The sequence below is a fragment of the Saccopteryx bilineata genome, chromosome 10, assembly GCF_036850765.1.
Source record: "Saccopteryx bilineata isolate mSacBil1 chromosome 10, mSacBil1_pri_phased_curated, whole genome shotgun sequence".
In the NCBI taxonomy this organism is placed as follows: Eukaryota; Metazoa; Chordata; class Mammalia; order Chiroptera; family Emballonuridae; genus Saccopteryx; species Saccopteryx bilineata.
In genome coordinates this window covers 61,577,255-61,591,030 of record NC_089499.1, presented here as the reverse complement: position 1 = coordinate 61,591,030, position 13,776 = coordinate 61,577,255, and the positions used below count along the sequence as shown (strand labels likewise).

General features: G+C 38.2%; 1 protein-coding gene across 4 annotated transcripts in view; it reads left to right on the top strand.

The window, feature by feature from the left end:
• TASOR (transcription activation suppressor) overlaps nucleotides 1–13,759 on the top strand; it is a 72,161-nt gene extending 58,402 nt beyond the window's left edge. Inside the window, exons 18-24 of one of the 4 annotated variants that reach the window (XM_066246121.1) lie at nucleotides 1,048–1,859; nucleotides 5,374–5,496; nucleotides 6,604–6,763; nucleotides 7,178–7,286; nucleotides 10,462–10,640; nucleotides 10,847–11,011; nucleotides 11,884–13,759. In XM_066246121.1, the coding sequence (XP_066102218.1) occupies nucleotides 1,048–1,859; nucleotides 5,374–5,496; nucleotides 6,604–6,763; nucleotides 7,178–7,286; nucleotides 10,462–10,640; nucleotides 10,847–11,011; nucleotides 11,884–12,347 (2,012 nt within the window). In that variant the 3' untranslated portion in view covers nucleotides 12,348–13,759. Of the gene's footprint in view, nucleotides 1–924; nucleotides 1,860–5,373; nucleotides 5,497–6,603; nucleotides 6,764–7,177; nucleotides 7,287–10,461; nucleotides 10,641–10,846; nucleotides 11,012–11,606 lie in introns of all 4 variants that reach the window. The other 3 variants (XM_066246120.1, XM_066246123.1, XM_066246122.1) reach the window with 3 other exon arrangements.
• The last annotated feature ends 17 nt before the right edge of the window (nucleotides 13,760–13,776 follow it).

Sequence of the window (13,776 nt, the reverse complement as noted above, 5' to 3'; positions counted from 1 at the left end):
CAAATGAGCCTGCGCTCAAGTTGGAGACCTCAGGGTCTCGAACCCGGGTCCTCCGCATCCCAGTCCGACACTCTATCCACTGCACCACCACCTGGTCAGGCCCCCTTGTTGTTTTTATTTAAAAGGTATTTAAGGTACCTATTTTGGAATGTAATTTCAAAACTATTGTATTTGAATTTAGTATATGTGGATAGGGAAGGAATTATCTTATGGATTGAGCTAACTGTCAAGAGTCAAAAGTTAAATAGTTCTGTTAGCATCAACTAGCAGAATGACCTCTTTTACTCAAATGGGATATTGGCTATTGTGATTTCTCTTGGAATTATTTTGAAACAAAATAAAAATACTTAGGAAAGCACTGTCAAAAATGTTATTCTTAATGTAGCTTTGAAATACGTTCTTTCCTGTATTATTGAGCCTTTCTTTCCCCTGATAAATTGAAATCCCTAACATTGTAGGAAATCCTCTAAGCAACCCCATATATGTGAGTCAGTCTAAAAACAGATACAATTAATTATCCTACATGGTGAATGCAGCTCTTAACTTGGCAATTATTCCCATGTCATTTCAGTTTGGTGTTCTTCCAGTTACCTTAACACTCAAAATTTTCATAAGGTTGTATTACTATAGAAGTTATTACTTGGCAAAGAATATAGGGGTTAAGCAAGTTGTTGCAACTGACTATTGTGATTAAAATGTGTGTTAAAGTCAGAAAAGTAGGGAAGCAGAAATAAGCAAATTACTTAATTTGTATTGATGCCAAACTGGTCTTGTTCACATTATTTGAGATTTTTTTTCTACCTTCTAATACATAATTAGTTCTAAAGACATACTTGATCTGATGGTTTTTTCTTATTTATAAATTTCTTTTCTAATGTTATTTTCTTTTAGTTGCTCTTATAATAATAAACTCTTCCTATATAGGTATGAAATCACCAGAAGAACAACTGGTGTATCTGTCAACGCAGGACGCCTTTCCTAACGACCCTCGGGTAATAAGTAGACAGAGAAGTTCTGATTACCAGTTTCCATCCTCTCCATTTACAGACACACTAAAGGTCACCACTGAGGATGACATGTTGACAGGTCAGGTGGTGACAGTGGAGGAGCAGTGTGTGCCAGCAGCAGAACCGCCTGCAGTGAGCGACACCACAGAGAGGACAGTGTTAGGAGAATACAACCTCTTTTCTAGGAAGATAGAAGAGATTTTGAAGCAAAAGAATGTTTCATATGTCAGTAGAATTTCCACACCTATCTTTTCAACACAAGAGAAGATGAAACGACTTTCTGAGTTTATATATTCTAAGACTTCCAAAGCTGGCATACAGGAGTTTGTAGATGGCTTGCATGAGAAACTAAATACTATTATTATCAAAGCATCAGCCAAGGGTGGGGATTTGCCACCAGTCAGTCCTAATGGTGGTTCTGGTACTAAAATAACATTGAACCCTCTAGGAAGACATGTCATACCAGATTCCTCGAGTGACTTCAACAGTAAACACCTCCTTGAGCCACTTTGTTGTGATACTTTGAAAGACACCAACTCTAATGAGCAGCATTCCTCAACTTTGGGTTTAACTGAAGTAGATGTGAACCAGACACACTATGCCATGGAGCTAATGGTGACTTCTGATCATACTGTACCTGATGATACTGCTCAGGAACCAGAAGAAAAAGAAACAACAAAATCACCCAGTGATGTAAACATTTCTGCCCAACCAGCTCTTTCAAATTTTATAAGCAAGTTAGAACCTGAAGTATTTAACAGTTTGGTTAAAATCATGAAAGATGTCCAGAAAAATACTGTGAAATTTTATATTCATGAAGAAGAAGAGAGTGTGCTCTGTAAAGAAATAAAGGTAATTAAATGAGAAGGTATTAGTCATGCTGTATAAACTTGGGTTGGGTCTGACCTCTATAAAAATATTTTTTATTTTTAAATATATTTTCATAATTTAATGCAGAGTAGAATAAAAGACTGAGTTCGACTAACTTGAAAATCTGTCATGTAAATATCTTAGAATTTAGAATCTTGTTTTATAGTTTTGTTTTTAAAGACCATTGTTACATTTTGCAGATACCTTTAAACTGTTGATTCAGAGATTTAAAATGTCTTATACTTGGGTTTTTAATGGAGTGGGGGAGGGAAAGATTCAGAGGAGTAAAGGAAGTTGTCAGTGTTTACCTCATGGGGTTTATTAATCAAGTAGAAAAATAAAACTATCCAGGAATAACCTAATGATAATATATTTTGGTGTTTCTTGACACCTGGTCATGTCAGGTTTCCCTAGAGCAGGGGTCTCAAACTCGCGGCCCGCAGACTAATCCACGAAGTTCAAAATATTTTGGATAAAATTAAGTAAGCCTCGGGGCCTACTTGTATTTTTCATTTCTCTAGCATCCTAGCTAGATATTAGCTTAGTTAACAGCAGTTGTGATGTGAACTACAGTTTCTGGTCGTTTTGTGACACTGAGTAAACTGCATGTACGATTGTGCTTGTTGTACTGATTTTATTTTGTTTTCAACTGCAGTGAGAAAAGTGTTGCGTAACAGTTGCCTTTTGTAGACCTAGTGCGGCCCACCAAACAGCTGTGATCTTGCTCTGCGGCCCACATGCTGAGTTGAGTTTGAGACCCCTGCCCTAGAGTCTTTACTGATTAAAAAAAATTGTGTGATCCTGAAAGACGCCCCCCAATCATGAAAGATTCTTCACTGCTGAAGCTACAGAGTAGACAGAGTTTTTGGTTAAAAAAGAAAAATATGAGCCCTGGCCATTTGGCTTACTGGTAGAGTGTTGGCCTGGAATGTGGAAGTCCCGGATTCCATTCCTGGTCAGAGCACACAGAAGTGACCATCTGCTTCTCCACCCTTCCTTTCTCTCTCTCTCTTTCCATCCGCAGCCATGTTTCAAATGGTTTGAGCAAGTTGGCCCCCAGCACTAAGGATGGTTCTGTGGCCTTGCCTCAGGTGCCAAAATAACTCAGTTGCCAAGCAACAGAGCAGCGGCCCCAGATAGGGAGAGCATTGCCCAGTAGGGGGCTTGCCGGTTGGGGCGTATGCAGGAGTTTGTCTTGGCCTCCCTACTTCTCATTAAAAAACCAAAACAACAACATGTATTTGTATGTGTATATAGGTATAGACAGATCTACAAAAATTATAGTAGGTATATAAATTATTATAATACATCCAAACAGTTTTATGGGTTTAATATTAACCAATTAGTATTCACTAAACTAGGATTTTAATTCCTTAAAGGAAATGCCTTAGCTTTAAAAATAAATGCTGCTTAGGCCCTGGCCGGTTGGCTCAGCGGTAGAGTGTTGGCCCAGTGTGTGGAAGTCCTGGGTTCGATTCCCAGTCAGGGCACACAGGAGAAGCGCCCATCTGCTTCTCCACTCTTCCCCCTCTCCTTCCTCTCTGTCTCTCTCTTTCCCTCCCACAGCCAAGGCTCCATTGGAGCAAGGTTGACCCGGGCACTGAGGATGGCTCCATGGCCTCCACCTCAGGCACTAGAGTGGCTCTGGTTGCAATGGAGCAATGCCCCAGATGGCAGAGTATCGCCCCCTGATGGGCATGAGGAGTGGATCCTGGTCAGGTGCATGTGGGAGTCTGACTGCCTCACCTCTTCTAACTTCAGAAAAATAAAATTAAAAAATAAAAATAAATGCCTGTTCCCACTTATGTAATTAACATGGTAAGTTTCTGATTTTTTTGTAAGAGGAAGCAGGAGAAACTATAAGTAGCTTATAAGCCCAGAGTGGTCCAGAAACTCCATGCTGCTAGTGGGTCCTGAGCCTTTGTCAGTTTGGGGATCTCTTGTTGATGTCCGCATGTTTCATGTGATGTGCCTGTGAGAACAGATGAGCATGGAAATGGAGGAGGCAGAGTGCTCAGTGTACCTTTTAATTCCCTGTGGTTTCTTGGGAATTCTCTGGTTGCATTTTGCCTTGTATGATTGAACATAGAGCTTCTCGATTTTTTCCAACCTCCCAGCAATATGTATACTCTGGGGCATTGCTGCATGTTGGGCTAGGTGTGAAAATAGGTTGGGCACAGGTCCCAGTGTGCTCAGCATTACTCCACCTCCCACCACCACATTTTTTAACTGATTATAACATACAGGAAATACATTTACTTATTAACAGTGCTTTTAATTCATTCTGGCATAAAACCATGTTTCTATTGTTTAGAAAAAATGCTCTGTATTTTACAAATCTGATAGGAAGTCAGATCAAAACTTTAATTCTTTTAATCAATATCATTGGAAGATTTCTAGCAAAAATGTTTCAAAGAATAAAAACTTGAATAAAATCTTAAGCTTTCTAAATATTTTTGGAGTCAAACTGATTTGTTATTGTATGAGTTAAACTGTCTTACTTAAAATGAACTCCTAAAGTTTCTTAATGTAAAAAGACAAATTATAAGCAGGCCTGACAAAACAGTAATTTACCTTTTCATTACATGACTGTAAGCTATTCTGAGATTAGCCCAGGAGCTTTACAGTTAGATCAAAATGAAACGATATAGTAGGTGCTGCTTTAGTTTGGGGCTACACAGAAACAGCCTCTTTGGGTGTGACACTGTAGGCATCTCTGAAAGATCAGTGGAGTGGACTGTAAGGCAAGCTGGGTTTAGATTGATGCTCATCTAACCAGCTGTGCCAACCTTGAGAAAATCTCCTCCTGTGTCTGTGAAATGATAAACATGATCTCCAGGATCCTGCAGTTTGCTTCAGAGTTCAGGATTCCACCAGCAACAACAGGAGCTCTGCCTAGACTCCTACCTTGTGTCCTTTGAAAGGTAGTACAATGTTATCAGCATGGAGGGAGGTATTAGATGGGAGAATCTATTTTGCTTGAAGGTGTAAACAGGTGTGGCTAATCATAGTATGTGAATACCATTGTACATACTGAAGCTCCTTATGAATGATTTTGAGGCTGTTGTGAATTAAATGAGTTACAGTGGTCCAAAAAGTGGTTTGTAACTGAAGGGGTAACATTGCTGCAAATAACAAAGGAGTCTGCTTTGAAAGAAAAGAAAGATTGGAGTGAGGAAATGGTTAGTGACTGGGCCCTGGGTTGTCCAGAATAAGCAGTGGAGCTGGGTAAAGAACTGGGGCTAATCCGTTCTTCTGGTTCTTTTACCCCACACTGGCACTTATTTGTCTTTGATTGCATAGTATTGTAACATTCATGGATGTGGCCATTTAAGCTCTGAGCTTTAGATTCAGTAAAAAGACTTAATGATCCCTGAGATCCCTAGATCAAGTTTAAGCTATGTTTATTAGTTTATTGTGCATTTCTAGTGTTAAATGGATGTTTGCCAAATAAAAGCTTTTTAATGTTAATTTAGTTTTTTTTTTTCTTTAACAGGAATATCTTATCAAATTAGGCAATACAGAATGCCATCCAGAACAGTTTTTGGAAAGAAGATCAAAATTAGATAAACTATTAATTATTATTCAAAATGAAGACATTGCAGGTTTTATTCACAAGGTAGCCTATTAAGTCAAGTTTACTACTTATTTTGGTTATAAAAACACCCTTATTAAAGACCCTGGCTAGTTGGCTCTGTGGATAGAGCGTCGGCCCATCATGCAGACGTTCTGGGTTCAATCCCCAGTCAGGACACACAAGACATGACCATCTGCTTCTCTTCCCCATCCTCTTCCTCCATCCTCACCCCTTTCTATATCTCTTCTCCTCCTGCAGCCAGTGACTTGATTGGTTCAAGCACTGGCCCTGGGCACTTAGGATAGCTCAGGTGGCCTGAGCATTGGCCCCAGACTGGGGGTGGTGGTGGTGGCCAGGTAGATCTCAGAGTGTGTGTGGGAATCTGTTTATCTCCCCTCCTTTCACTTAAAAACAAAAACAGAAACCACCTTATTATAAAAGCTTACTGTCTTTGAGACTAAAGCTGTTAGTTTATTTTAAAAATATCCTCATAAGCTTTAAAGGAGATAAAACTTTCAAGGTTTGGAGGTTTAGGACTTGAGACCTAAACAACCCTACTGTAAATCAGCTTGTAAGTTTCAAGTTTGTAACCGTGCAAAATTCTAAATGGCAGCACATCACAGACCTTCTGTATCAAATAGTCAAGGCTAAGAATTCTGACTCCTTGAATGCCAATGGGTCTGCTAACTCTCTTTATGTTGTCATCATCTTCATTTGTATGTCCCAGGTAAAATCTATTTTTACTCCCTTTGCCAAAGCAGTCCTGCTTTTCCTTGGGTTTGGAGGTACCCCACTCAGTCTTAAACGAGCCCTACCTCAAGTCCTACTGCCCTTTGAAGCCTTTCCTGACTGGTCAATATGTAGGTTCTTGCCATCTGAATTCTAACTGACCTCCCGGGGCTGGAAAGGTTAGCATTTTTCATTCTGTTTCCAGGTCTAGTGTGCCTTTTCCTTAGTGTTATATTCATGGTAGGTACCCATTACATAAATGTTGGTTTATATATTTGGAAATAATGTTGAAAGTATAATTTTGTGCCTGGCTTTCCATAGGCAACACACTGATAAAGGTTAGCCATAGTGCATTTTGTTAGACTTGAGTCAGTTTGTTCCCTTATCTGTCTTTATTTTTGTTTTTATTTTGGTAAATAGGTACCTGGCTTGGTGGCGTTAAAGAAGCTCCCCTGTGTTAGTTTTGCTGGTGTTGATAGTCTGGATGATGTTAAAAATCATACATACAATGAATTATTTGTATCTGGAGGTTTTATTGTGTCTGATGAATCCATTCTAAATCCAGAAGTTATCACAATTGGTAAGATTTATGCATTCTTTTGAGCATGTAACTTATGTCTTTTCTAGGTTTTTCTCAATAATGGCATACTTTTTAATATATTGTCCATTCAGCCAATCACAGATAACTAGAACATATCCATCATTTTCTTGAGCTTTTTACCACAAATTTCCCATTCTTAGTCTTTACAAATAATTTCCTCTAAGTTTGGTGCACTTGGGTCACTTCTGGTTATTAACATGTTATTTTTTATAATGTATAGATATAATATTAGATCTAAAACTATAGATGTCTCCTTTAAGGGGGGGAGAGAAAAAAAATACTACATAGGAATGTAGGTGCTCCTATACAGCGTAGTCATATGCTTCTTCCATAATTAAGTTTGGGTGATTGTTATTTATTGAATTTAAAATAAATTTTCATTATCTCTAACAGAGAACCTTAAAATTTTTTTGACATTCCTCGAAGAACTTAGTACTCCAGAAGGAAAATGGCAATGGAAAGTTCACTGTAAATTTCAGAAAAAACTAAAGGAACTGGGCAGGTAAGATTTAAAAAACAACTACAGTCATCCCTCACCATACCATGGTTCACTTTTTGTGGTCTCACTGTATTGCAGATTTTAAAATGTATATATCTAATTTTGTATTGCAGATTTTGCAGTATATAGGTACAGTGGTACCTTGAGATACGAACAGACCAACATACGAATTTTTTAAGATACGAGCTACGACTCAGTCTGTATTTTTGTTCGAGATCTGAGTAAAATTACAAGATAGGAGTCGTGACTCGGGAAGCTGCCACTAGTTGGTGCGTTGGCGCAGGGATCCAGTATTGGCAGTTTGAATTGACTGACTTATGAGCTCGGTTACAGAATGAATTAAATTTGTATCTCAAGGTACTACTGTATTTTTATATATTATTTTAATTATTTTTGCAGTAAAATAAGTGTGGGAAAGGTTTATAAGAGTGTGATGAGGGTTTATAAAGCCTTAAAACATATATAAGTAATAAAATAGGCCCTGGCCGGTTAGCTCAGTGGTAGAGCGTCGGCCTGGCATGCAGGAGTCCCGGGTTCGATTCCTGGCCAGGGCACACAGGAGAGGCGCCCATCTGCTTCTCCACCCCTCCCCCTCTTCTTCCTCTCTGTCTCTCTCTTCCCCTCCCGCAGCCAGGGCTCCATTGGAGCAAAGTTGGCCCAGGCGCTGGGGGTGGCTCTGTGGCCTCTGCCTCAGGCACTGGAATGGCTCTGGTTGCAACAGAGCAACACGGGCAGAGCATCGCCCCCTGGTGGGCATGCTGGGTGGATCCCAGTCAGGCGTATGCGGGAGTCTGATTGCCTCCCTGTTTTTAAAAAAATAAAATAAAATAAAATTAGATATATATATATATATGTAATAAAATAAATATAAATAAATCTGCTACTTCACGGATTTTCTCCTATCGCGGGGAGTTCTGGAACCTAACCCCCACGATAGATGTATATAGTAGCAGTTGTTGATTTAACATTTTTTTGTGTGCTCACAAAATTTCCTCAGTTTTCATAGATGTCCTTAGCCAGCCATAAGGGAATGTGATACAGAATTATTCTAGCCTGTTTGCAAGTGATATTCTTGTCTAGGTAGAAGTTTGCTGAAGTTCTAGTTATGTATATAGAAAAACTGGTTTAATATTTGCTACTTGGGGTTTAAAATAATAATATAAATAGGGTAATCATCATTTTTTTTTTTTTTTTTGTATTTTTTCTGAAGCTGGAAACGGGGAGAGACAGTCAGACAGACTCCCGCATGCGCCTGACTGGGATCCAACCGGCACGCCCACCAGGGGCGACGCTCTGCCCACCAGGGGGCGATGCTCTGGCCCTCCTGGGCGTCGCTCTGTTGCGACCAGAGCCACTCTAGCGCCTGGGGCAGAGGCCAAGGAGCCATCCCCAGCGCCCGGGCCATCTTTGCTCCAATGGAGCCTCGGCTGTGGGAGGGGAAGAGAGAGACAGAGAGGAAGGAGAGGGGGAGAGGTGGAGAAGCAGACGGGTGCTTCTCCTGTGTGCCCTGGCCGGGAATCGAACCCGGGACTCCTGCACACCAGGCCGACGCTCTACCACTGAGCAAACCGGCCAGGGCCCATCATCATTATTTTTTGACTGAACCGTTTATGTCAACTAGATCAGGCTCTCCCAGTTGAGGGCTACCTCAAGCAGCTAATTTAATAACAGTACACTTGTTGAGACAAGAATTAATCTCTCGCCCTGGCCGGATAGCTCATTTGTTTAGAGCTTCACTCCAAAGCACAGAGGTTGCTGGTTCGATCTCTGGTCAGGGCACATCCAGGAACAGACCTGTGTTTCTGTCTCTCTTTCTCCCTTCCTCTCTCTCTAAAATCTATAAATAAAATTGATTAAAAAAATTAATTTCAAGGAGATTTGTGATTGGGGACATTTATATAAATAGGTCATTTCTAACATGCCGAGAAGTCACTTCTCAAAGTGTGAACCTTAGAGCAGCAATCACTTGGAGAGGCTCCAAAAATATGTAATCAGAGTTTGGGATACTATATCTTACTGTATCTATTGGAGTCCATATACAATGTATTCACACATTTAAGGATCTGAAAAACTCCATAGTTAAGAATTCTGTTTTACATTTTGTCAACCAGCATTTCCTTAAACTTGGACCACAAAACATTTCTTCCAATACCTATTGACATTCCATGGTACACACTTAGGAAATTCACGCTTAAATGTAGTAATTTTAAGTATTTAACTTTTGGTAGTAGTTCACTATTTAAAAACTTGTTTTATCTTCAGATCTTATCCTTATATAACAGATAACAGGACTGAGGTCCAAAGGTCTAACTTGTACAAAATTAGTACCCTCATCTTCCTGATAATAGTAATTTCTACGTGTTGCCTTGTGCCAGGAGGTATAGAAATAGCTTAGCCCTGGCTGGTTTGCTCAGTGGTAGAGCGTTGGCTCGGTGTGTGGATGTTCCGGGTTCAATTTCTGGTCAGGGCACATAGAAGCACCAGCTGCTTCTCCAACCCTTCCTCTCTTGCTTCTCTCTCTCTTCCCCTATGGCAGCCATGGCTCAATTGGTTCCAGCAAGTTGGCCTTGGGGCACCAAGGATGGCTTGTGGCCTCTGCCTCAGGTGCTAATGAAATGTCTCCGTTGCTGAGCAATGGAGCAATGGAGCAATGGCCCCAGATGGGCAGAGCATCGTCCCCTAGTGGGCTTGCTGGGTGGTTCCTGGTCGGGCACATGTCGGAGTCTGTCTCTTTGCATCCCCTCCTCTCACTAAAATAAAATAAAATAATTAAAAGAAATAAAATAGAAATAGCTGAAAGCCATGTATTATTTGAAGGGAGGATTTTTACTTTTTTGTTCACTTATGCCCTTCATTAATGTTCCAAATTAGGAAGCTAAAGAGAACTGGAATTTGTTACTTAGTAAGTATATAAATGACTGGTTAAAATTTTAGCCTACACTGAGTAGCCAGCCCTCAAGCTTTGCACCCAGAGAAAGCCCTTGGACTTAGATATGGGTTGCACAATTCCAGCTATGCCCGTCTCCCTGAGAAGTCCCCTTACATCAGGCAGTAGGCTAAGCAATAAAGTTGCCATTAGTTGCCACAAGTTAGAAATTATGGTTTTAATATGAAGCAGAAACTTCCATAGTCAGTTTTAGAAATGCAGAACCAGATACTGAACTACTTTATTTCACAGATTGAATGCTAAAGCTCTAAGTCTGTTGACGCTTCTGAATGTTTATCAGAAGAAACATCTGGTTGAAATTTTGTCATACCACAATTGTGATTCACAAACTCGAAATGCTCCAGAATTGGATTGCCTTATCAGACTTCAGGCTCAAAACATACAGCAACGACACATAGTCTTTTTAACAGGTAAGCAGTAATCTTAAATTTCCTACCATGAATATAGGAATGTGGAGGAAAGGATTTTGTGGGCTGTAGTGGTGTGTATTGACTATTAAGCTGTGATTCTCAAAAGGTGGTGGAAAGAGCTTTGTGAGGGTTGAGGGCTGGCATCACCATTTGTCTATGTACATTTTAAAGTATTTCATACTCGAAACTTTTTCCTTTTATTTTAGAAAAGAATATCCAGATGCTCTCCAGTTATACAGATAATGGAATAGTAGTTGCATCTGCTGAAGCCTTTATGCAAAACTTTAAAAATCTTGTGGGCTATCACAGCTCAGTCACAGAAGAAAACCTTCCACTGCTCGGTGCTAATGAGAATCTTGAGTCGCAGTCAGGTAATTTTTTAGTAGTTTTTATTTTCTTTAAGGCAGACAGAAAAAGAAGAGTGTTTTTGCTGTTTTCATATAATGAGGTACCTTTTGTGAAACTACTTGCCTTGGTGTGAACAGTTTCAAGGGAAGTGTTTTAAGGAATTTGTCATTTTTTACACTTTGCATGTACAAAAGCTGCTCATTTATTATACTGTAGACAAATACAAGCTATTAAGAGTTTCTGTGGACTGCATACGATACAGTAGGCATATTCTCTTTGAGGGTATTGCAAGCTTTACTGGCTGCTGTTGTCAGGCAAAGGGGTTATATTTCTTTTTAAAGGATACCAGATATGGGGATTTGGCATTGGAGTACTCAGTCTCCGCAGATGTGCAAAGTAATTTAATAGGAAGAAGTAGGGATATCCATAGTTTTCGTCTTTTCAGAGGTGGCCTCTGCTTTGGTTTTATGTAAACAGAAGATGTATTGTTTTTGATGAAAAGCAGAGATTGAACATTTGATAGACTTACCCAGTTTAGTAGTAATCCAGTGAAGCTAGATGTCAGAATTTTAATTTTGTATTTGTCTTGTCAAATACTGAATTACCGTATAACTTTAGATGCTGTTTTGACATTAACCCCTTTGGAGCTGGGAGTTGGGATTTCCCAACATTAAACGTGAACACATTTCGCAGAAGCTTTTAGCATCGGATTATCTGGACATTCACACCTAGTGTGAGTGTTGTGACTAAGTGAACTTGTGGCAGAAGACCAAGCTTTAAGGGATTGTGGACTTGCAGACCCTGACGCATTATATTGTGTGAGTAGTATATAATTTTAAAACTTAAACAAATTGTGTATTTCAATAGAGGAGGACTTTTTGTTTTTTAAATGTAGCTCTTTTAGAAAACGATGAAAAGGATGAAGAGGATATGTCTCTGGATTCAGGGGATGAAATCTCACAAATAGAAGTATACAGCAATTTTCATTCAGAAATATTGGCGAAAGAGACCAAAGGATCACGTGGAACAGATCAAAAAAAGAATATTCAAATTGATTTTCAGTCATCTCTTGACATGCAAAAAAATTTATTAGAAGATAAGACTTATATTGATTCTGAAGAGAGAGCTTCTATTGATGTAAGCTCTGAAGGACAGAACAACAGTTCAGCTGAACAAGATTCATATAGCAACTTTCAGGTTTATCAAAGTCAATTAAATATGTCCCATCAGTGTAGTCATTTTAATGTTCTCACTCACCAGACATTTTTGGGAACACCATATGCCCTTTCATCAAGTCAGTCTCAAGAAAGTGAAAATTACTTTTTATCTGCTTATACTGAAAGCTTGGAGGAAAAGTGATTTTCTGGACCATATTCAAAAGAGAAATAATTATACTTTTTTTTTTTTAAATATAGGTTGTTACGGACTTTTTCTGTTTCTTAAAAGTGAATTAACAATTTATATATTTTATTCTCTAAATAAAAGTTTTCTGTTCTTAAATTTTTTTCTCTTATTTAAATCATGATGGCCTGTAACAGTTGAAACATGAAAACTGAAATAAATATATATATTTTTAACATATATTGTACTTGAATTATCTCATGTTGGCACTTTTTAAGTTTAACATTTGTATGTCACCTGTACTTCGGCTTCAAATTGAAGTCTATATAGAATATATAAAACTAGATGTTGCAAAAGGATAGTAAAGGATGGCTTTACTTTTCTTCCTCTAACGTTAGATGATACCAACTACTTTTGCTGAAATGACATATCAGCTATTGTATTTATTTTCATTTAAGCTTTTGTATAGTGTTTTTACACAGGTATAAGCCAGTGATATTAATAAATACAGGATTTTGGCTTAATACCTCAAGATTTATCTAACAATACAGTTTCATCTAAATAATAAACTGTGTACGTAGGACTTAGGCCTTAATATCAGGCAGCATTATTTTTTTATGTCCAGGCTTAGCCAAGTTGCTAAAATTGTGGTCAACTGAATATGTGAAAATACTTGGTAATTATGATTTTCAGTGCTTGGGTGTCCCTTGACATACTCAAAATTTAATTTTATGTTTTCAAAGATAGGTTTATTAAAGGCATTGGACAATTTTGAACAAACCCTTTGCTATCAATTTTTAAATTGGTAGCCTTAGAAAAGAAGTATATTTTTGAAGTGGTAAGTACTTAAATGCTAGACTAAAAATAACTTTTTAAATTCACAGAGTATGTTGTGGAGCTCAATTTTGAACATATCTATTGCCAATAACTGCCTCTCCATTACCAATGAAAATTTTAAAATGTTTTTTAATAATAATTGCAGTTCCTACATTAAAAGTCATAAAAACAGAATTTGGAGGAAAAAAGTACCATGTGAGCTAAACTGAATCTGGATTATTTTAATAAAAATTGGGATATAGTAAATCAGACTTTCCTTAAGAACCTCATAGAACTTGGAAGCACTCTACCGTTTTAAGTTGTCTTATAGAGCAAAATATGTAAGTGGTATTTCAATTAATAAGCTATAAAGAAAAAGGTGTGGAAGAACATTGTTAACAGATCAGAAACTCCAGACTGTGTTAAGGTAAGTAGGAAAGTGTTTTTATAGGATTTAAATACCCAGATTGTGACAGCAGAAAAGTTTTTTTTTAACTACTAAACTTTTACAAAACTGTCTATTTTATTAAAAAATTATTTATATATTATATATACATATACACACACAGCATTTTACTACATAATGTATACATTTTAAACATTTAAAAATCTAGTCTATTTGAAAGAATAC